We start from the raw sequence: 22,507 nt of genomic DNA on the forward strand, positions 1-22,507 counted from the left end.
GACGTACATTGGCTGCTTTGCAGAAACAATTCATTGTTCACTCAGTAATATCATGCGTGATTCGTGGAGCCAACAACAGGGTGCTCTTACTAGCGTAAATATGCCAAAGTACGAGGGCATAACTAAAAATTAATACATCGTCACTCTACAATTATATACTATTTTACACACTTGCTTGACGCGATTTGGCTCGTTGGTCTAGGGGTATGATTCTCGCTTCGGGTGCGAGAGGTCCCGGATTCAAATCCCGGACGAGCCCTCTTCTTTTACGAGGGCTCTAAAGGATCAGGTCATGAGGCTCAATCGCCCACCTTAATCCGGGTTAGTACAAATCACATCTAGTTTACAAAAAAAATAACTTTTTTTTTTTAATATAAAATGAAATTCTACCTTTGAGCCAGTTAAATGGGGCTCCGTTATATTTCTTAACGTCCATGTCAAACGCCGACACCACGAACTGCTATAGGTTTCGTTGGCGACATAATATCTAAAACTGATATTTGAAGCAAGCGAATTTATCTAAGCCATGAAAAGAGGGCTCGTCCGGGATTTGAACCCGGGACCTCTCGCACCCTAAGCGAGAATCATACCCCTAGACCAACGAGCCAGATGTCAACGTAGGATTTACACAGAGTTTTTAACCAACTGCCAAGATTTAAGTTTGTATTCTTTTTGTAAATACTTCCTAATCTAGTTCTAAATTTTTGCGAATTTTCGTGTCCCTGTTACCTTCCTTAGCTTATTAGCTGATAGCTCGAATCAGTTTATGGCTCATACCAAAGACTTTGCTTGCACTGGGTGGGAACAATGACATAGTGAAATATGTGATAGCGAGGAGCAACTAATAAACGGTACATTGATTTATATTACTGAAAAAGATGCCGTTTTCTTCTACTTAATCTATCCAGTTACTGGGAGTCTTATGTCGCACAGTAGCTAGCAGGACCCGCTTGGTAATCTTGAAAACTGACAACCTGGTCGCCCTACCATAGCAGCTAGCTACCAGGCTCTATTCCTTTTTTCGCTGAAATTTTAAGAACACAAAAACGCCGAGTAAAATTATAGTATATACATAAAAAAAAATCCAAATAACAGCGCATCTGAATTACCCGTCTCTAGTTCTGTAGTTGGTCTGACAGCAGATGGCAGTCATTCACCTTTGTTACAACATTTGATGATCAAGAAGAAGAAATAGCTGTCTGCCTTTTAATTGGTTGATGGATCATCTAAGTGAAGCCTCGATAGACCAATTGTTTCGCTTCAAAGTCGAGGTACGACCAATCAGGTACCTTGTGGGCTGGATCAAGTCCTGCAAATCGATCTTGTCTAAATTCAACCGTTGCGAGCCTGTCGTGAATCAACCCAGTCTTGGTTGTAGCAAGTGGGTCACGGAATCGCATGTACGAATTTAAATAGGGATGAATAAGTTGTTTGGCTTAAAACGAAAGAGATTGAGTTAGCCGGTAGTGTTTTTTTCTTTTTAGCTAAAACTGTAAAGCTAACAGCCTAGCTTGAACCATGCCGAATTTTTGCGCGGCCCCGAACTGTACACGGAAGAGCACACAATCAGATTTGGCATTTTTTCGATTTCCACGGGATCCAGAGAGGTAAGGCACCATAACCTTGAATTCATCTACAAGTAAACTAACAGACGTTTACATTCGATAGAATTATGATCACGGGTAACCAAAAACACAAGTTGTAAGTTTATCACTCGTCTTATAATTATATGAATATATTAGAAATCACATAGTTACCCCCCTCCTCAAAGTGACCTGATTTCAGTTTGTATTTAAATGCCGTTTGTAACCTTGACAGGTTAACTTTGTGCCTCAAAGCATGGAAACTGCCTCTATGTTGAATAAATTTGAATTAATTACTTGAATGCAGTATTTTGACCCATGTAGCTGCAGCAATGTAACATTTAGTCAGTTTTGAATGCATGTTTGGAATGCAAGTTTGTTCATTTTCTGTAACTTGTGAGTAATGTTGGCACGTTTTTGATGCATAGCTCCATTTCTGATCATGTTTTGATTAGGAGTGCATGATATTGGAATTTTGCCAATGTGCCGATTTTAACTAATTAATTTTAGCTAATATTGATATAGATATGAAATTTCAATGTAATTCAGACCCAATAAGTCATTACATAAAACACTTTAAAGTGTGAGGAATGATGATGAATAAAGAAAAAGAATTAAGCTGATGTAGGTCTGTTGGTCCAGCCTAAACCTCCACTAATTTTTCTGTATGGTCAGTTTGAATAGCTGATATATAGGAAGATTTTTGTAGTGATATAGGTTGTAAATATCACCTGATTTTTTTTATCCCTAGATACAGATATCATGCCAATAATACTGTGCAACCCTTGTTTTAATAAGAAATAATCCATGCTATTGTAATGACTGATAACAATCCAAAAGACCCAACGTAGCAACTACCTCAGTTAAGTGAAGCACATTTAAGGGGGAGGGATGAACCTATTAAAAGTTTTAGACTCAAGTATACTGTTGGATAAATGCACTGGCAAAGTCATCTTCTTTGTACACTTTAGACTAGAGGTGGGAGAAAAAATCAATTCTAAGATGCATCGTGATGTAGAGGTGAAAGATGCTGAATGGATTTATAAATGTCCAATAATCGAAAGCAATCAGTTATCTTATGGCTGGACAATTAGTCAAAATTTAGATTAAATCCCAATATCTGTTTGGTAATTTTCAAATTACAAGGAGCAATATTTCTTTAACCTAAAATATTTAAAAATTCCAGTTTCCTACATTGTTTGAAGCAAAAAATTATACTCTACACGTTATGCAAAGTGCCATTTTTTTAGAACAGTTTTTAAAAAAATCCTACTTTCAATATGTTTGTATATGCTATCTTTATTAAAATGAGAATGACATTAAATGAATACACAAGACGAGGAGCTTCAAAACAATTGCATATTAAATCACAATCCCAGTGTTGAAAGAAAATCATATTGGATTCATTTATCAAATCGATCAGCCCTACTTATGATTGAAAAAAAATGGGTCATAGGTTCTGATCTGTCATTTAGCAGGTGGTGGTTCATGACACTAGACCAGTCAAAACTTTTTTTTTAGTCATCCCATACAGCTTATCTTTTTTTTTATTTTGTTGCAGTGTTTAATGAATCAGGTATTGATGTTCTTTGATTGTGACAACATAACTTACTAATTGTTATTTTCATAAAGTGAGCTATTGTAAAAGCTGTTTCTCCCTAGTTTCAAAACTTTTAGAAAGAACAGGTAGTACAATGTTATTCACAACTAAAAGTTTTAGTATATGTTATGACACCTTTGGTCAAGGAATATATTTTCTTTCAATTTCTGTTTTTGTTTCAGATGTCGGATCTGGGTAGAGAACTGCCGCAGGGCAGACCTAGAGGCCAAAACAGCAGACCAGTTGAACAAGCACTACAGATTATGTGCTAAACACTTTGACCCCGCTATGGTGTGCAAAACTGTAAGTATCCCACACCTTTGTCACCAATAGTCTTGCAATAAGTTCCCAGTGATTTAAAAAAAAAAAGTCTTCCATAGATGCTCATTGAAATCAATCTCTTCTCAGAGTCCCTATAGGACTGTGTTAAAAGATACAGCAATTCCAACTATATTTGATCTGACCAGCCACCTCAGAAACCCTCACACCAGACATCGTAAACGGATTAAAGAACTTGTAAGGAACTGTCTTCGTTGTCTTGAATACACCTCATAAGCGTAATAGTCCGGCTACATACTGTCTGATTTTTGTTCATTTACATGTGATTTCAATTTCAGACTGAAGAAGATATAAGGAGGATTAAAGAAAGAAGATGTAAGTTAATATAGGGAATTAGTTTGTGCTTGTAAATGTAAAATAATTAAGTGCTTTTCAGTATTGCATGTGACATGATCATTGTATGTCCTTTGTCTATCTCTTTCTCAGTGGCATCATCTATTGAACAGCTTGCTTCTAAAAAAGACATAGCTGCTGAGGATGGTGCAGGGACAAACGAGGATGAACCTCAGCTGTCCACAGAGGAAAAGGAGTTCCGTGAATACCTGAGGTCCTTGTTTGAGGTTGTAGTCATGCTGGGAAAGCAGAGTATCCCTTTAGCGGTGGACAAAGCTTCTGCAGCTGGACGTGTGTCCAACAACTTCCAGGCCCTCTTGGATTACCGCATGAATGCTGGAGATGAAGCTTTGAGAAAGCGGTTTGAGGGGACGGCTGTGAACACAGAATACCTTTCGGCAACACAGCAAAGCCAGCTCCTGGACGTCTGTGAGAATACAGTGAGGGAGGAGATGCTGATGGAGGTGCGAGAGAGTCGCTTCTTCTCCCTGGTGACGGGTGATCTTGTTGAATTTTCTCATGAGAGGTACCTTCCTTTATTTTTGCGCTTTGTGAATCAGCAGAACGTACTTCGAGAGGAGTTTTTGGATTTCCTAGCCTTCGATGGCGATGAAGCTTTTCTGGTCGAGAAACTGGAGAGCCAGCTGACTGACCGTTGGGGGCTTAGCATGGAGGACTGCCGTGGTCAGGCCCATAAGGCAACTGGTACATCCACTATCAAAATGAAAGCTGTTGCAGTGCTACTGATGGAGAAGTATCCTCTGGCAGTGCACATGCCCTGCTCTCATATGGCTCTGAACATCCATCTTGCAAACAACCTGCCTTTTCCCAATGTCCAGATCATCATGGAGACTCTAAGGAGGATTGGTACTTTCTTTAGCGTCCCTTTTACCCAGGATGAGCTACAAAAAGCCATCTCTACTCACTACCAGAAAAACGAAGAGAAGGCAGTGGCACTTAAACAAGCGTGTGTCTCAGGATGGACCGAGCAGCACAGCGTCTTTGACGTCCTCTTGGATACGTTGCCACCCCTGCTTCTGTGCGTGGACACCATTCGGAAAAACGATGAAGGAAAGTTTAGTAGTACCACCACTGCAGATGCCTATTTAATCTCAGAAACTCTTGCTGACTTTGAGATCATTGTCACAATTGTTATTCTCAAAAATGTCCTCACATTCACCAGAGCCTTTGGGAGAAATCTCCAAGGTGAGACACTTGATGTATTCTTTGCTGCTAACAGTCTGACTGCAGTGCTGCATTCTCTGAACGAGGTCAATGATAACATTGATGTGTACCATGAGTTCTGGTTTGAGGAGGCTGTGAGCATTGCGAATGTGATGGAGATTCCTGTGACCGTGCCAAGGCTGTTTCTTCGAAAGCAGCGTGCAGCTGATGTGGGTGAAATCCAAGCAGAGGCGTATTTCAAAGAGTATGTGACAGTCCCCGTCATCCACGGCATCATGCAGGAGGTGGAGGACATGTTCTCTGACACCAACCTCAAAGCTCTCAAGTGCCTCTCCCTGGTCCCTGCAGTCATGGGCCAAATGAAGTTCAACACCACCGAAGAGAACTACGCAGATGTCTACCGCAATGACCTTCCCAACCCTGACACGCTGCCCGCAGAGCTTCACTGCTGGAGAATCAAGTGGAAGCACAGGGGCAAAGAGGTGCGCCTGCCCACCACTATCCATGAGACACTTCAGCTGCCAGACGTCAAGTTTTTCCCCAACGTGAACTCCTTCCTCAAAGTGCTGTCCACTCTGCCTGTGCTGAAATTAGAGGACAACAAGAGCAACACAGCCAGCCAGCGGCTGCAGACTTATCTCAGCAGCAAGCCCCAAAAGCAGTGGAACAAAAGCCTTGCAATGCTAAACATTAACACTCACGTCAAACACGACCTGGATGTCATGGTGGACAAATACTGCAGACTGTATCCAGAGGATGATCCTGAAGCAGAGAGTGAAGAAGTGGCTGAGGAAGATGTGGAGATGAAATGATACGACAGGGACACTGAGCACATACTGCCAGCCAGTATAAGTTATTTTGAGCCTTGGCATTTTGCACCAAAACATAAGGACCAACAGTTTAAAAACACCTGTAATGAGTTCATCGAAGCTGATTTTATCCTGCCTGTAAAGTTTAGAGAGACAAAAAAAATAACCCTTGTTCTTAGTGTACGCTGGGAAAGTAGTATTGTAAATAAGTAGGCATGTTTGGAAGAAAGAGAAGTTGAATGAATATCATCATGGATGTAGTGCCACCAAAACATCCTCTTACTGAGATGATACCAAGGGCTCATTGTGTAAATAATCAAAGTTCAGAGCTGTCACTTTGTTTTCTTGTTAGTTTGAACTGCTATGTAAGAATTGTTTAATATTACAGAATAAAATGTAGCCTAATTTTATTTAGTCATTTATTTGAGATATGCTTTACATAAAAGCAGGGCCGGTTCTGGGCATAGGCAATATTGGCTGCTGAGGGGGGCACCAACATGAGCCCTGATTGTTTTGAATGAAGCAACAGTAACAGCTGTGCTCCTGTGGTTCTCTCCTACTGGGCCCTTCAGCCCAGCATCAGTTCAAGGCTCTCTCTCTCTCACAATCCCCACCCCACCCTGTGACATAAAGAGCAGAGCGGGGTGTCGTAGGGATCATATATCCTGATAGAAAAGCAACTTGGTGTAACCCGATTGCTTCAGAACAGCAATGAGTAATTTGGAGAATGTTCCATTAATGACAGTATGTTCCTGTTTTTACCCTGGCATCTGTCATTGCTTATAAATGCAGCGTGACTTCCATGATCCTGTGTATTCATACAAACACACCTCTGCCATCACACGATAACAGGAGAAAACAGAGATAAAGAGATGAAGAACTGATGATACTATGAGGCAGAGGTTGCAGACATTAATGATAAAATTGTTGCCCTTCTAAAAATGTGTCAGAAAATATTTTTGTAAGAGGTAACCTAATAACACTGATTTAAAAAAAAAATACCTGTAACTTTTTCTGAAACTCATATCATTAGCCGATGTTTGATAGCAGATGTGCATTAACAGTGCTCCAATGTAGGTTAGTTTTTTGGATGTAAATAAGGGGCCTACAGAGGATTGTTGTCCTATATCTCAACCCTTAAAAATCCACTTTATGTCTCCACATTCCAGCATGTTGTAGGCTAATGCAGTGGTTCTCAACTTGGGGGTCAGGACCCTCTTCAGGGGTGCCGCATGCATCCCAACAAACAATATTTTCAAATGATTTCAAATTATACAGTGCTTAACAAATTTATTAGACCACCCTAACCCTAATCAAAGTAAGGTTTATGCCACAGCTGCCCTAAATTAACAGCATTGGTAATTACTAAAATCATTTTTTATGTTTCTGCAATGGTTAATACGCCGATATGTAGAAACTCTTTAACTGCAATGATATTTTTATACTAAAATATAATTATTATTGTTATCCATGAATTTTCAAATTTACTGATTTACAAAAAACTAAAAAAATAGTGAAGCACATTAATACTTCTTGATTAATATGTCAAATTATAGTTAATTACTTGCATTCCTGAAGAGAAAAATGAGTTTTAGTGGTTGAATGTTATGCTTGATTCATTTCTGACTTCTCAGAGAAGCCCAGTGTGCAGGCTCAAATTTGGGTGAATTCAGTTTGAAATCCCTCATTCCTGTTCAAAATTATAAAACGTGGAGAGCTCACTGAAAATGAAAGAGTCTGCATTAAAGCACTTCATGATACTGGATGGTCTCTTTGACAAATATGACAAGTGGTCTAATAAATTTGTTAAGCACTGTATATTTAACCAATTTTTATAAAAATATGTGCATAAAATTAGTTAAATGTAAAATTGAAGCTGGTCAGTTGGTGAGATTTATGATGAAATCAAAGTAGTATTTTAAAAAAAATCCTTAAAATGTACTTGACTACTCTTGAATTTGCACAACTGTGTTCAACTATTATTTAACCACTCTCAGGCACAGTGGTCTCCAGTGTCCCGGTCTCTGGTACCTTTATTTTGGGGGCTGAAAAGTTTGAGAACCCCAGGGCTATTGCAGGGGTTCCCAAACTTTTCACCCCAAAATAACGACATCAGAGCTTGGGGACCCCCACCTTCCCTTGAGGGGGATAAAGTGCATGATGTTGAACAAAGCATCATGTATAGAACTTGCATTTTAGGTTGTTTTTATAACGTTTCAAACACAAAAATCACTTGATAACTAGAATTTATTTTAAATTGAACAGTATTTTTTACAATGATATATAAAATGTATGTTTTTAAGTGATATGAAATTTCTCTTTCTTTTGGAAAGCATCCTGCGACCGCCCTGGGGGTCCCAACACCCACTTTGGGAACCACTGGGCTAATGAACTAGATCCAACAGTATGTTGAAATACTACATCAATGACTTGCGACAGTGGATTACTATGGGCAATAAAGTAAAACTGAGTTTTATTGTAGAGAAACAAACTACAAAAAGTGTCAGTCAGTATAGGCTAAACAGTGTGACATAATACAGCATAAACTGACTTTAAATTAGTTTTGTCAATGCCTGTGAATAATATGGATAGAAGGAAATAATAATAATATATTACACTAAACGAATGGTAAAAATTTCACTGACTGTAAAGGAAATTCTGAGGTACACATCAGATTTTCGGTGCCTGATTTTAGCTCTTACAAAAAAAATAGACCCCCTAGTGAGGTCTAAATAGGCCCATTCATATCCACAGGCCTTTCTAGTTATCTCAAACCTTAATATAATATTTCTGTTGAAATCTGGTTTGCATTTCACAGTGCATCATGCGAAAAATGTTTGTTATTAGAGGCAATACAATCAAAATGAAAAATGACATGCACATAGTGAGTTAACTTTAACTTTCTCTGAGGGGGTGATATTGTGGGTGGCACCAAAATGGCTAGAGTCAGCCCTGCACAAATGAGGTACTCCACACAAATCAGCAACTCGGAACAACTTATTTAGAATGATCTTTTCTTGATTCTGAGCTTTTAATTCAAACCACATGACCAAGGCCAGTTTCTCTGCAATCACTGGCCTACTGTTCAATAATTCCCTTCCACTGTCTGTGAGGCTGGAGGAGCACAAGAGGGAGCAGTTACACCAACATCAGCTCATTGCCTGAGCTCTTGCTCAATGGGAAGCCATCTTTTGGTATAAACTCAAAATGTTTGGGGGAGTTAAAAGGTTACAGTACAGATACTTTGTGACACTTACGATAGAAACACCTACGACAAAAAAAATCTGGAGTGTAGAAGCAGGACATTAGCAATCTGGTGAGGATGATGGGGCGCTAGCTTGGTAAAAAGAGGGCAAACTCTGGGAGTAGCATGTTTTTGGCCTAAAGGTTTTCTTTCTTATGGGCCATGGAATATTCATAAACAACTTATGTTAAAAACTTGCATAAAGTATTTTCAGCTTTGGGAAACCCCTTCTTTATTATTGAAAATGGAGGAATTATGTTGCAAATTTTTAAAATTAAGTTGTGTTCACGCGTTTTAGCGTTAGTATTCATCACCTTACAATAAAAATAAAACTGATACGGTGTGCTAGATCTTAAGGATAGATTTTTGCAGTAGCTTGTGTTTATTTTTCCCAGCCTCACTCGGCCATTTTCTGCAAATGCAACAACAAAAAGCAGCACATCCATTGTTTGAAGGTGGCATGCTCTGACATGGCAGCTCGTGGGTTAAACGTGTCTCCTCCCTCTCTGCTGGCCAGACTGTGACGAGCTCAGGTGATAGTTCACCGTGCATACTCACGGTGCAGACCCCGGGCATCACACAAATGTGGGTGGGGTCGCTTTGATGCGCAAACCAGACGCCAATGTGCACTCCACGGTAACCCCCCCCCCCCCCTTAAAGTCCATTTCAAACTTCCCCCAAGAACAAACAGCCTGCAGGAGGAGGGAGACAGCAGAGGGAGGCGTGGGGGCTCCACTTTTCCTTAGTGCGAGTGAGAGATACTCAGCAGAGAATTACATAAAGCTTAAGGAAACCCTGACTGGACAAAAAGTGTGGGTACGGGGTGAGGGAGCGAGCACTTGCAGGTCTACGAGTCGTGAGTAGGACCTTCTTTGACACGTATATCCTCCGATTTCTTGTGTGCATCTTCTTCCTGTCATCCTCCTAGTATTCATTCTCATCATGGCATGGCCGTGCATCACGCGTGCATGCTGCATCAACCGCTTCTGGACCGAGCTGGACAAAGCGGACATAGCTGTGCCTTTGGTTTTCACCAAATACTCGGATGTGGCCGATGTGCAGCATCTTCCCCATCACCCACAGCCGAGGCAGAAGAGGGCCGGCGCCATTGCCATAGAAACCGAGCCCCATCCTGGCGGTGGCGAGCAGCAGGAGGCAGGGAAGGCACCGCCCGCGACGGGTGCCGCAGCGGGCAAAGATGGCTCTACTGCGTCCGTCATGCGCCAAGACTTCAAGGCGTGGAGAGTGCGCCCCGAGCCCAGCTGCAAACCCAGGAACGAGTACCAGCGTTCAGCGGCGCCGTTCAATAACGAAACGCAATATCAGAAGGACTACAAGCCCTGGCCTATACCGAAGAAGCACGACCACCCCTGGATCCCCAAACCTAGCCCCACCGCCACCTCCTCTGGGGTCCCAGAGCGGAGCAGTAAGATGGAGCACACCGAGGCCGAGAGCGGAGTGGAGAAGAGCGAGATAGAGGAGAAAATTCAAGAGAAGGAAGCAAAGGAGGTGCCGAAGAAGAGCGTGGAGAGAGAAAGGTCAGCAGAGAGGCAAAGTGGAGAGAAGACGGAGGGACAAGTTTCTGCAGATGCAATACGCGCCGAGCAGAGGAAAGGTAGAGCAGCTGCAGACGCGTTAAACAGGCAGATCAAAGAGGTGATGTCAACTTCCAGCAGCTACAGGTAAGAGTTTATGGGAGTGACTCGACGAAACTATCAGAAAAAGCTTTACTGTGACTTTACAGCTTGTTCCAGGGTGCTGCAGTCAGGAGCTCCTGTTACAAAACAACCATACAACTTTGCATTTGCCATACTAGCCTACTATGTCCACTGATAAATCATTTAGGCATTTTCAAGGGGGATTTGGTATTGCATGTTCTCTTGTTACAATCTCCACTGATTTCTAAAGCAAACTGATCCAGCCACTGTTAAAGGTTGCACTATTGATTTTTTTCCGCTTTATCCTCCCTAAGAGTACTATCAAATCAATGCTGCAGCCCATCAATGAGCCAGTAAAAGGGCCTGAATGTAATCATGTGTCTTAACATGGTTTTTCTGCACAGGCTTTCTCCAAATTAAACTGGAGATGCATAATAAATGCACACTAACTAGATTCACTAGCTTCAGTCTGCCCTACTGAAATATTCAGGTTAACATAAACTGTACTAGTGACCTATATTATTATAAAAGCATAAACTAAATGAACTCACCCAACCACAATCGCAGACCAATAGTATTCATTTTAAGCAATAAAATAAGATTAAATATTATTTCACAGTCCAATAAGTGCCATATCAAAAGTAGTGCAGAGGAGAAATAAAGATGTGAACTACTTGAACAATAATGAAAAGGTGCATTTTTATGCCCTCTCATTAGTTATTTTACTATTAGGGATGTACAGTGCTGGATTTTTTGTTGATCTCCATTCACCTTCATTTACAATTAATTTCAGCTGAATATTAAAGGTGCAGTGTTTGATATTTAGCCTGGTTGCATTTAGCAGAACACACTGTTAAAATATGGTAATAATTTTAAATAGGTCTTTCTAAATTAGTGTTGAATCACCCAAATAAATTACAAGGCTCCCCTCCTTGGACACCACCTCTGTTACTGATATTCCCAGTTTTACACACTGCACCTTTAATAACATATAAATGTGTTTCAGACCTACTGGATACTTTTGTGATACAGAATAATGAATTGATTGAATTAGTTAAATTTGACGTTAGTTTTCTCATTACAACAAAAACAGTAATACAAGTCCTCTAAATGCAGTTGTTCTCAGGTGGTGGGTTGGGACCCAAAAGTGGGTCAAAGAGCTGTTTTTAGTGGGCCACAAATGTGTGCCTGAAAGAAAATCTGGTAAAAGTCTATGATGTATGGAATCACCAAGCAGATATGCATCCATTTAATTTCTTTTCAAAAATTTAGCTGTGATGATGAATACATTTTTGTTGTTTTCCCAAGATCTTGACTTATTCATATTATCTTGGGATAACAGAGCTGATTTTCCTATGATTATATGTGAACTTCTCTAATTCTCTTTAAAACAACCAAAAGGTACATGTTAGCCAGTGGTGGATTTAGCAATTTTGCAGTCCTAGGCTTTCACAGAGATGGGGCCCTCCACATCCATTTCTCTGCCCCTTTTAAATTTACATATGTTAAAGAAAGTCCTACTTGTAATTTGATGTGAAAACAAATGATTTTTTTAGCAATGCATTTTGAACAGAAATGTCAAGGCAGATTGAAACACTGTCCATTTGGAGACTCTATATGGACAGCTGGTAACAAAATTACATCTGAGCTACGTAATACTAAATTTGCATGCCTATTACCACAACTTTACAATGTAGTCAAAGAAAAAAAAGGCTCCATTGTGGGTTTTTTTCTTAGTTTTTGGTCATGTTTTTTTTTCAACCAAAACCTGTCAAAAAGTGGCCAAATATATTTTATATGTTTATATATCTGTACAATATCTACTATAAAGTATTTGGTAAAATAACAGTTTCGCCAAATGACTTTCCTTTAGTGTTCTTTAAATGAAAAACTAAAAAAAGATAAAATTCACAGAAATATTTACATTTTATTATGTAAAGCTTTATGCCGCCATTCTATGACCAAGTTTACTTAAAATGTAGTGCTTTTATTGAGTATGTTAACCCTTTAAAATTGTAAACAGCCAGAATACAGGCCAGCAGGAAAAACGGTTGAGTTAGTTATGTGTTCAGGGTGGGCCTAGTAGTCCAGGGCCCTACGCATAGTCAACTTTGCTTAACGGTAAAGCCTGCCTCTTATGTTATCTCAGGAAATGGAGTAAAATAAAATCTATGCATGCATGTCCTCCCATGGCTTCTGTCATGTCGTGTTTATGAAACATGTTTGTTTATGTCCTGTCTCTTTGTTCAGTCATATGTTTTGTTCCATCAAAGGTCCAAACTGCAACATTTTTCATTAGTTACTGGTTGAAAGTTTTCAGACACTTGGGTATGGATTTGTCATTGAGGAGGTGAGAGAGCCACTGCTCTAATGTATTACTGAATCACATTACCTCAGCTGTGTTGTTCATATCAAGTGTTGAATTGTTTTAATTCATATTTTAATATCTGCTTGCCTGGACATGTGTGTTGGTGTTCAGTACTTGACAAACCCAGAGCATGGGCCCTCAGCAGATGTGATTGATTGATAGTATCAATGCATGTATGTTGGATCAGTAGCATTGCTGATGGCATCCTGGCTAACAGTCACCTCATTGTGGAGCCGAAAAGTGTGTCAAGCTAATTTTCAGCTCTGATGTTGAAATTATTTATTTGGGCTACTTTTTAACCCTTGCAAACCACATTTTCCACCCTTTTCCCACTTTTATTTGCCATATTTCATCAGTTTTGTTTTGTGCACTTTTTTTTACCCTCTTTCCCGTTTTCCCTAATTTTTGACCCCTTGTAGTATTTTTTTTCTTCTGTCCATTTTATGCCACTTATAACCCATTTTTTTTCCTAGAATTCCATTTCAACAAATTTTCTTCCAATTTTAGCCCCTTTTAACCCCTTTTCACCACTTCTTTCCTCAGACAAATTTTCCACTTTCATCACATTTTTGACAGTTTCTGCCCATTTACCTCAGTCAACCCATTTTGCCTACCTGACCCAATTTTATTTTTATTTTACCACATTTCTTCCTGTTTTGTCACTTTTAAAGCCATCGTGCCTCTTTTTAACCCCCTTTCTTTCCCTCCCAGTTTGTCTCTTTAAACATGTTTTTTTCCACTTTCCATCTGTTGTTGTCTATGTTAAGCATTTTTGCCACTTTTATGCCCATTTTCTGCCAATTTTAAACACATTTAACGATTTGTCCTTTTTGCCAGTTGTTTTCCATTTTCACCACTGTTTTTGCTACTTTTAACCCATTTTTGCAACTTTCCGCTATTTTCTTGTTTGTTTGTTTTTTGCCTTTGTTAACCAATATTGCCTCTTTTAACCCATTTTAATTCAATTTTAAGAAAAGGGGTTTACATTTCGAAGTAAGCTATATACTACCCCATGAATTTAAAAATATTGCTGCTTTGATAAGAGTGGTTATTATTCAGGTAATAAAAATTGAAATACTGTTATCAAAGATTAACATCATAATAGACCATGATTTTCCTGACCTCAGTGGGACACCCATTTGGCTGGTCCCCAGAAAGCTCTCCTCTTTGTCCCCCCTTATGGGTGACCTTGCTAGTGAGTATGAAAACCTTTATCAATGCCCAGAGAAACTACTGCTGCATCATACTGTAAGTTAAATTATGATAACCACTCTTGTTGAATGTTTGCTAGTGTTAGCATTAGCTGGTAACCTCAAGCATAAAGTTTAATGTAATATGATATGCCACAAAATGCATTTATTGACTTCTTAAAATTGAATTATATCCAAATGAAATGATTAGTTTGACAAAAAGCTACACTTTTTATATTCAGTTGATCCTGCTGTCATTTCCAAGCCAAAGTGATTGTAAATTTATTGTTATGGATTTGTTTGAATTTCCTTCAGGATCAATAAAGTATCTATCTAATCTAATCTAATCTAATCTAAACTTATCTAATGAATATTAAACATGCAGCTGTAAAATCCTATTCTGGCATGTTTTGCTGTTACTATTCTCAGGACCGAGTTTAAAGCGTATAAGGATGTGAAACCAGTGAAGCCCATTAAAGCTCCATCCCAATATAAACCACCGGCAGAGGAGACCAGCCTGGAGACCAGCTATAGTGCCACATATAAAGGGGAGCAGGTGAAGGCTCAGCCCGCTGACAACAAGATGATGGAGCGCAGGAGGATACGCAGTCTGTACAGTGAGCCCGGCAAGGAGCCCATCAAGGTGAGCGGGTTTACACACAGATCCCCTAGATCTGTAAAATACTGGTATCACAGTTTAATGTTATATACTTGATTTTCCTTTGAGTACACTGAGTTATCATTATGTATAAAACTAAACTTCTGATGGTATGAGTCACCATCAAAAGTCCTAGATATAGCCCTACTTCATCTCCTAGTTGGCTGGTATCAGCAATATTGATAGAAAACATTAATAATTGCGAAAAGCACTGTATACAGTTAAAGGCGTAAAGTCCCTCTCAGACAAGACTGTCTACCTGCTGCCTGTTAATTTCTGATGATCACGTTCCCAACCGCTCGTCTGAGATGCAGTTTATCTCAGAATGAAAATACATGCTAAAACTTACGAAATTGATCAGACTAAACTTCAGGTGAGGGTTAAGGTAATAGTTAGGATACCAAGAGTTAAAAGTAAAAAAAATGTGACCTGCAAAATCTAATTACAAAATGTTTAATAAAGCTGAGTAAACAGTCTGCCTACAGGGAAAAAAGCTTGTCCTCTATGAAGACATCCTAATGCAGCTAGCTCTGTAAGCTGTGTAAGCTACATAGATAACAGAGCTACGTAGTGGATGGAGCTAAGATCGCAAAGCATCCATTTAAACTATTTTGGTGTGTTTTCTACGAAGCCAAGGTAGCTTTAGCTACGTTTGCGAAAGTTCACATTGCTAAAACTAACTTCGCTCATTTGGTTTATGTAGTAATGTTGATTACATAGCTAGAATAGCTTGTTAGCTTTAGCTAACACAGCTAAAGTGAGCCAATGTTTGCGTAACTACTTGTATAACGGGTCTATTCATAGCTTAATCTTGGATTAGACCTCTGAACTTTTTCTCTGTTTTATTTATTAAAATTGTTTTAAATTTTGTTTGCTATGTGGTTATTTCATAGATATAAGTGCCAGACTTTGTTGATGAATTAAGTATGATTTTAGAAAATATCTAAAACTGGAAATACAGATACACTGTGTCTCAGATGAACGGTCTGTGAGAGTGACCATCCAACACATACGGTCTGCAGCCAGACCCCTCTCCTTTCAGGAAGTAATTGAGGCAGATAAATTTGTCAAATAATCCCAAAAATTTCATACTGGAGACTGAGGTTAATAGTTTATGTGTGAGCAAGATTCTTGATTTGTAACTTTCTATTTACACATAATAAAAGGGTGTTAATGTTTTAAAGTTTAAGCTTGAAGATCATGGTCTCGCAACATTACAACATCTTAACCTAAGTACTAAGCTATGAATGTGTTGAAGATAATGCTTATTTAACATCATGCCTACTGGTAGGCACAGTTGGCCCAATGTAGTATTGAAATATTCTTATGGTATCGGTAACAGCTCATTGGGGACTATTCAGCCATCTAATGACATAGAAAACAGCTGCAAACAAATAATAAGAAAGGAGGTATTCAGACAAGTAGAGCAATCTTATTGTTGTTACGTTATAACTTTCGGATATATGCAGTGTTTATTGCTTATTTTCCATCGTAAATGCCACGATTATATTCCAACTTCAGATCGTTAAATGACATCTACAGTAGATCTTTTCTAAATGTATGTGTAAGTACATAGTATTTTAGTAAAATACGTAAAGCATCGAGTGTTTGGCATGCTATCCAGAGTAAGGACAAAAACTGGTTAACAATGTGTCTGCAGTCGTGTTTTCATATGGCCAATCCCTCTCTCGTTCTTGTAGGACTTCTCAGAGACTGAGAGCAGCTCTGTTCTAAATCTGCTGTAGTCAGGTGTGTTCTCTGTTTCTTATAGAAGGCATGGAGGCTGACCTCAAATTGATCGAACCTAAACCTGCATACTGTACACACACATGCACACACAGTATGCGCCTTGGCCAGTATGAGCCACCGTCACATGGATCACCCAGCTGCCAGATGCAATCGTACTAAAAATTCAAGTGTTAGTCACATCTTCATTTTTTACCCACTTCTCAGCCTGCATCACCCTCCACCCTTTGTGCAGCTTGGTAGTTTCAGAAACTGACTTTGCAGATTATGCAGGCTTATGCAAAAAAAGTGGATTCATCAACATAAAAAACATACAGTTAAGAAGACACCATGATAATTGATAAGAAAAGGAAGCATCAGGAAAAAAATAAAAGTGTCATTGATAAAATGTTTACAACTTCATATGTTAAAATTTCATGAATTATTTGCAGTTTCAACTATGTTTTATGATAGCACATCTACAAAATAACATCCAATTAAGTGCCACATTTTCAATGTCTGCACACGATTGGCTCACCATGAATTTGAGTGGTTAGAGGCCCACTTTGAAGTGAAAAGTAGCAGAAACATTGTTTGGTAACACTGTATGCAGATGATGTGATCTTTTTTCCTTATAATATCAAATTTGCCATCAAACATGACATCCAAGCATCTGAAGCATTCTTCACTGATCTACAGCATCAGCAGTGTTTTTGAAAATGGAATAGGTTTAACCTTCCTTGAATGTGGCATGGTGCAGAGTGCCTTTTTGGCTCATAAATTACAACTGTGAAACACTAATGTTATTTTCATCTCGTCTCTCTGTCTGTATGTCTTAAGGCTTACTGTCTTAACATTACAACCCTTATATAAAAAGTGGAGTTCTTCATCTAACCTATAAGAAACCATTTGTACCATAATTATCTCTTGCAATATAGATTTATTTATATGCAAAAGTTGGGCATGTTTGCAACTTTTTGCTGTGAATCATCTCATTAACACAAACCAAACATCTTGGAGTTGTGTATGATTGTGGCAGCTCAGGCATAAGAGGACCGACCTTGCTTCAAGGCAAAATAATCTCTGCACCCTCATTTTCCTGACAGTGTTGTAATTTTAACCAGAGATCCTCTAGTCACACACCAGTTTTTTTAAACCAAATTTGGTTTTCCAATTCTGTTCATGTTTGAACGTTTATGCTAACTAAAGAATTATTAGAGGCCTTAACAACTAACATCATAAACTAATATGAATCACGTACTTTGGTTGTTATGCTTCATTAAAAGTTGATTTTAATGACGAAATGCACGAACCACTGGTTTTAAGGTAATGGCACAAAAATTCACATTTTGTGCTGTGTCTTATTTTCTTTGATATTCATCACACTAACCACATAATGCAAATATCACCCGTACCAAATGGTGTCATTTGCACTGTCATTATACAGTATAGAGTAAGAGGATTCAAAAGGTATGTATTGCATGCTAAAATATGACTTTAATATGACTTGGAGTCTTGAGTTGAAACCTGTCTAATAGACTCACATTTGAAATGCACTTACTTGCTTTCTGGTCAAGAATTAGAAGAAGATCAAAACCTTTCTAATATCTGTTACCAAACATGAAGCTATAGCCAGCATTTGATTATCTCAGACTCTGCCCTTCTTTAAAGGTTTACAATGCGATTTTCAGATCAGATTTTCAGACTTAAAGAAATGCTCTCTTTTGCCACACCTTCTTCATCCCTCAGCTCCCCCCTCACTTCTTGCCTCCACATTTCTCCTGCCCCTTCCTTCCTATTTCACTATAAAGTGTCTGCGAGACAGAGAGCAGCAGACAAGTGCTGATAAATGTTTGAAAAAATATTCTGTGGTCAATTTCAGGTGACAATATGCGTCTTAAAATTGATTAGGTGGTTATCTCATTATTTGTTAGGTTTGGAAAGTGTTGGTTCTCATATGGTTGTACTCTTGTCTAGACAGATCTCCATCACTGTGTCCCAAGACACAGTGCCCCTGAGTGGGTGGGGATGTCTCTCTTCTCTCACGTGGTGGTAGGGCTAACAGTTGGAGAGAAAGGGGCAAGTGCAAAAAAGGAGTGTAAAATAAGCCAATCTGCCAATATTTACAACCAATATTTTGGCCATATAAATCTGCCTTTATCAGCTGTAGATATTGGCCATACAAACAAACAAATAGGTGGAGTTTTAGGCTGAACCACCAGACATCTTTTTCTTTATTCATCATCATTCCTTACTTGGTTATTTATTCGTCCTCAGACTTAAAATTGTGTGTTTTATGGACTGATGTTTAAGCCTGAACTAAATTTGAATATTGGTATCGATATCAGTACTTGCTAAAATTAATTTGTAAATATTGGCAAATCACATATCAACAAAAATACAATATCCTGCATCCCTAGTATAAAACATACTCAAAGCACATTGGGGTGCAGGTGGCCTAGTGGTTTAAGGCACGCCCCATGTACCATGTACCATGTACGGCCCAGGTTTGAATCCGGCCTGAGGCCCTTTACCGCATGTTTCCAACCCTATCCACTGTCCTCTATCAAATAAAGGCACATAAATGCCCAAAATTAATCTTAAAAAAAAAAAACTCAAAGCCCTGAGTAAAACAAATTCCAGCTCAAGAGAGCAAGACAGTCTGTCTGCAGCCTTTTCATTTCTGGTGGCCACTCTCATCTGAGATGACGTATATCTCAGAAATAAAACTTTCAAAATAAAAACGGATTTAACTTCTGTCAAGGGATAGGGTATGTGTTAAGATACTGAAAGTCAAAAACCTGACCTGCAGAACCTGATTACAAAACATTTACGAAATCTGAGTTAACAGTCTGCTTACAACAAATTAAGCTTGTCCTCCATAAAAACAATTCAACGCAGCCAGCGTATCTTATTTAGCTTTTAGCTAAATAAGCTACTTAGACAACAGCACTAAAGGTGCTAAACCTGAGCTCACAAAGCAGCTAGGTTAGCTATGTATCTACATTCTCTGCGTAGCTAAATTTGCTTAATATCAGTTGCTAAAGCTCATATTGTTAAACCTTACTTAGCTACATTGGCTTATGTTGTAACATTAACTACGGAGCTGGCTATAACTACTACATTATTGGATCTATGCATGATTTAATCCCGGATTAGACCTCTAAACTTTTTGTTTGTTTTATTATGAAATGTTTCTTAGGCTTTAATGTTTGCAATGTGGTTATTTTTTTGAATATTAGTGCCAGACTTTATTTATGAATAAAGTTGAATTTTTAAAAGTCTTAAACTGGATGATGCTGCACTGGCAAATTACAGAACTTCCTTTCTCATATAAATGGTGTCTCAGATGAACAGTCCATGAGAGTGGCTGTCAGAAATGTACGGTCTGCAGCCAGACCCCTCTCAAAGAAAGTGCTATCTGTGAACACAGAGCTGAGAACAACAAACACTGGAAATTGGACTTCACCCTCTTTTTAGGAAGTCATTACCTTTCTTAATGCTTACTAAGGACTCGTATGTATACAGTATATTCCGAATGTCGCATATTAAGCCTTTAAACTTTGGTGAAACAGCTAAAATCAAGCTAAGCTAACCTAGCACTGCCGTTAGCATGGATCTGATCTTCTCATCTACACTTTTCACAGGAAAGCAAACAACAAGTGCATACCCCAAATATAAAGCTATTGATTTTACAGTTTAGAATTTATTTAAGTTTGTTAAATCTAATTTTTTTCTCTCTTCTCTTCCAGTTGGATAAACCCGTATCTCGCACCAAACCAAAAAAGACCCCAACAACAGCAGGGAAGGTAGTGAAAAAATCAAAAGAGAAGATGCTTGCTAGTTCCCAGTCAGCCAAGAAGAAACCATCTTTGGGTGCTGCAGAAGCCAAACCAGAGGGAGTGGTGACGAAGAAGAGCAAAGAAATCAGCAACAGACTGGCTGAGGCGAAGCATTAGAAGTACTTCACAGCACCACTTCAATGTGTGTGATCGAAGGCTGATGATGAATACGTCACATTACTTCCCTTTGGTTTGTTTCCTGACCTGTGGTTTTGCTGACTTGACATATAATGTTCACCTTTGAATGGGCACTGATGTTAAGCTTTTAGAAAAATGCAAATAATTTCACTGTAAATGTTGTGAGTGAATGTGTGTGGGTGTGGATGTGTGATTCCTCGTATTTTGATGCACAGAATCGCTTTACATTATTGAGCACATAATTTGCACATTATTTTTATGAGTTGGCATCTACCTATAAAAAAGAGCCATCTGTACACATGTCGTGTGTTTGAGAGGGCATTTCTACCTTTGTCTGAATGGATGAGGATTCAGATTAACTTTAAAATGATTGTATCAAATGTCAAGGGGACGCTTCTTCCTCTCAGACTGTCACATGAGAGGTTTTGTTAGAGTACAAAATCTGTTTTGCGTTTCCTAGTTACGGTGCCTCTGCTGTATGGTCCTGGTTTTCATTTCGTTGTTCTGGATGATATCTGGTTTCATCAGTTTGGTTGCTAAGAAACCAAATGATCTGTAATATAATTGCTTGCATGCAGGACCCTGTTTTTGGTTGAGTAGCAACATTTAAGCCGACTATTTGTCACAGTCACATTTAAGCTTGTAAATTGAGCCTATAAAGATAAATGTAGAGGGGCAAGACCCTTTCAAATATAATGCATGTGTAGTTCTAGATCCTGGTCACACTTAAAAACTAAATACTGAGTAAAATCATAGTCTAGTGGCTGTTAAAGCTATAACACAATCACACCAGCAATATGGTTTCAACCACAAAAATATTTCTTGCAATCTAAGAGGAAATCATCTCCTTTGATTTAAAGAGAACACTGCAGATTTTCCAATGACTCAGTACTTTGTGACGTTGCACTCCATCTTTCCTCTGAGCTGTGATGATGTTATTGTGCTAAATGAGAACAGTGATGCATATTAGCCCATAATTGATTGTATTTACTCAGTAATATCCTCTCTGAATGGGCTGATCTCTCCAGGTGTTGAAGGACAAGGAATGGGCCAGGACTCGTCGTTCAGCTTTTTTAAAAATGCTGCTGTCTGAAAATGCGCAAACCACATCTGTTCACCGTGAGCGTGACATGAGGTGTTTTTACTAAAATGTCATCAAAGCCTTCCCTCTCTGATTGTCAACACACTCGTCTGTCGTGATGCCCGTAGCGGCCAGCGTGGCTGCAGTGTGTGAGAGCGTTACCCACTGTTAGTCTGCTTCCAGTTTTAGCCTCTGTGTGAGTGAGTGGGAGAATTTTTGTGTCTGACCTCTACAGCCTGCTGCCTGCTAGCATCAAGTCTGACCCGACCACTAGACGTGCTGCTATGCACTCCAACACCCTGGTGCTATATCTCTCTTGTTGTATATGCTGTCTGGTTCAGACTGTGTGTGGTGTCAGGCCACAGTGGAGTGATTTTATGACGATGTCATACTGCTGCAGACATGTTGTGATATTGTGCTTGTACTCTCAGCTTGCTCTGAATGAACTCTGATTAAAATGATGATGCAGAATCCTGTGTGGTGTTTCTTTATATTAATAGTTTGTAAATCTAGGAACAGCATTCTACCTTCACATCCTTGATTTTACAAAGTGTTCCTTTGGAATTGCAAAATTGTTTCAAAACGAAGCTTGGCATTAGTTCATGCAGGACACAGAAGTCATACACCCAGCCATGATCAGCTGATGGCCAGCTGATGCTAATTATCGCCTCCTAGCTCCCATAGCCAATCACAGCTCTTTCTCTCAACACAGCGGTCCATAAATATGCTTCACTAATCCTTGCTTGCATTAATG

At 39.1% G+C, this 22,507-nt stretch overlaps 2 protein-coding genes and 2 non-coding genes across 5 annotated transcripts; 3 read left to right on the forward strand and 1 right to left on the reverse strand.

Moving 5' to 3' along the window:
* The first annotated feature begins 187 nt into the window (after nucleotides 1-187).
* On the forward strand, nucleotides 188-259 carry trnap-cgg. The gene has a single exon. It is a non-coding gene; the product is annotated as a tRNA-Pro (tRNA).
* A 276-nt stretch (nucleotides 260-535) lies between these two features.
* Nucleotides 536-607, reverse strand: trnap-agg. Its single transcript has one exon. It is a non-coding gene; the product is annotated as a tRNA-Pro (tRNA).
* A 725-nt stretch (nucleotides 608-1,332) lies between these two features.
* Nucleotides 1,333-6,255, forward strand: thap12b (THAP domain containing 12b). The gene is made up of 5 exons (XM_041797091.1): nucleotides 1,333-1,607; nucleotides 3,366-3,486; nucleotides 3,592-3,699; nucleotides 3,801-3,837; nucleotides 3,949-6,255. Exons 1-5 carry the CDS (start codon nucleotides 1,519-1,521, stop codon nucleotides 5,850-5,852), a joined length of 2,259 nt encoding a protein of 752 aa, XP_041653025.1. The 5' UTR covers nucleotides 1,333-1,518; the 3' UTR covers nucleotides 5,853-6,255.
* Nucleotides 6,256-9,949: 3,694 nt separating this feature from the next.
* map6b (microtubule-associated protein 6b) lies at nucleotides 9,950-22,216 on the forward strand. Of its 2 annotated transcripts, XM_041810454.1 has the most exons (4): nucleotides 9,950-10,775; nucleotides 14,739-14,952; nucleotides 16,668-16,716; nucleotides 20,445-20,482. In XM_041810454.1, exons 1-3 carry the CDS (start codon nucleotides 10,036-10,038, stop codon nucleotides 16,710-16,712), a joined length of 999 nt encoding a protein of 332 aa, XP_041666388.1. In that variant the 5' UTR covers nucleotides 9,950-10,035; the 3' UTR covers nucleotides 16,713-16,716; nucleotides 20,445-20,482. The 2 variants fall into 2 exon arrangements, with proteins under 2 accessions (XP_041666388.1, XP_041666379.1); XM_041810445.1 differs by lacking the exon at nucleotides 16,668-16,716 and having other exon boundaries at nucleotides 20,445-22,216.
* The last annotated feature ends 291 nt before the right edge of the window (nucleotides 22,217-22,507 follow it).

This window comes from Cheilinus undulatus, linkage group 2 (assembly GCF_018320785.1).
Source record: "Cheilinus undulatus linkage group 2, ASM1832078v1, whole genome shotgun sequence".
In the NCBI taxonomy this organism is placed as follows: Eukaryota; Metazoa; Chordata; class Actinopteri; order Labriformes; family Labridae; genus Cheilinus; species Cheilinus undulatus.

Coding starts and splice junctions, on each gene's coding strand:
- thap12b (XM_041797091.1), top strand. CDS start 1,519: ATGCCGAATTTTTGCGCGGCCCCGAACTGTACACGGAAGAGCACACAA. Junction 3,487..3,591: donor CCGCTATGGTGTGCAAAACT/GTAAGTATCCCA, acceptor ATCTCTTCTCAG/AGTCCCTATAGGACTGTGTT. Junction 3,838..3,948: donor GAGGATTAAAGAAAGAAGAT/GTAAGTTAATAT, acceptor TCTCTTTCTCAG/TGGCATCATCTATTGAACAG.
- map6b (XM_041810445.1), top strand. CDS start 10,036: ATGGCATGGCCGTGCATCACGCGTGCATGCTGCATCAACCGCTTCTGG. Junction 10,776..14,738: donor TCAACTTCCAGCAGCTACAG/GTAAGAGTTTAT, acceptor TACTATTCTCAG/GACCGAGTTTAAAGCGTATA. Junction 14,953..20,444: donor CCGGCAAGGAGCCCATCAAG/GTGAGCGGGTTT, acceptor CTTCTCTTCCAG/TTGGATAAACCCGTATCTCG.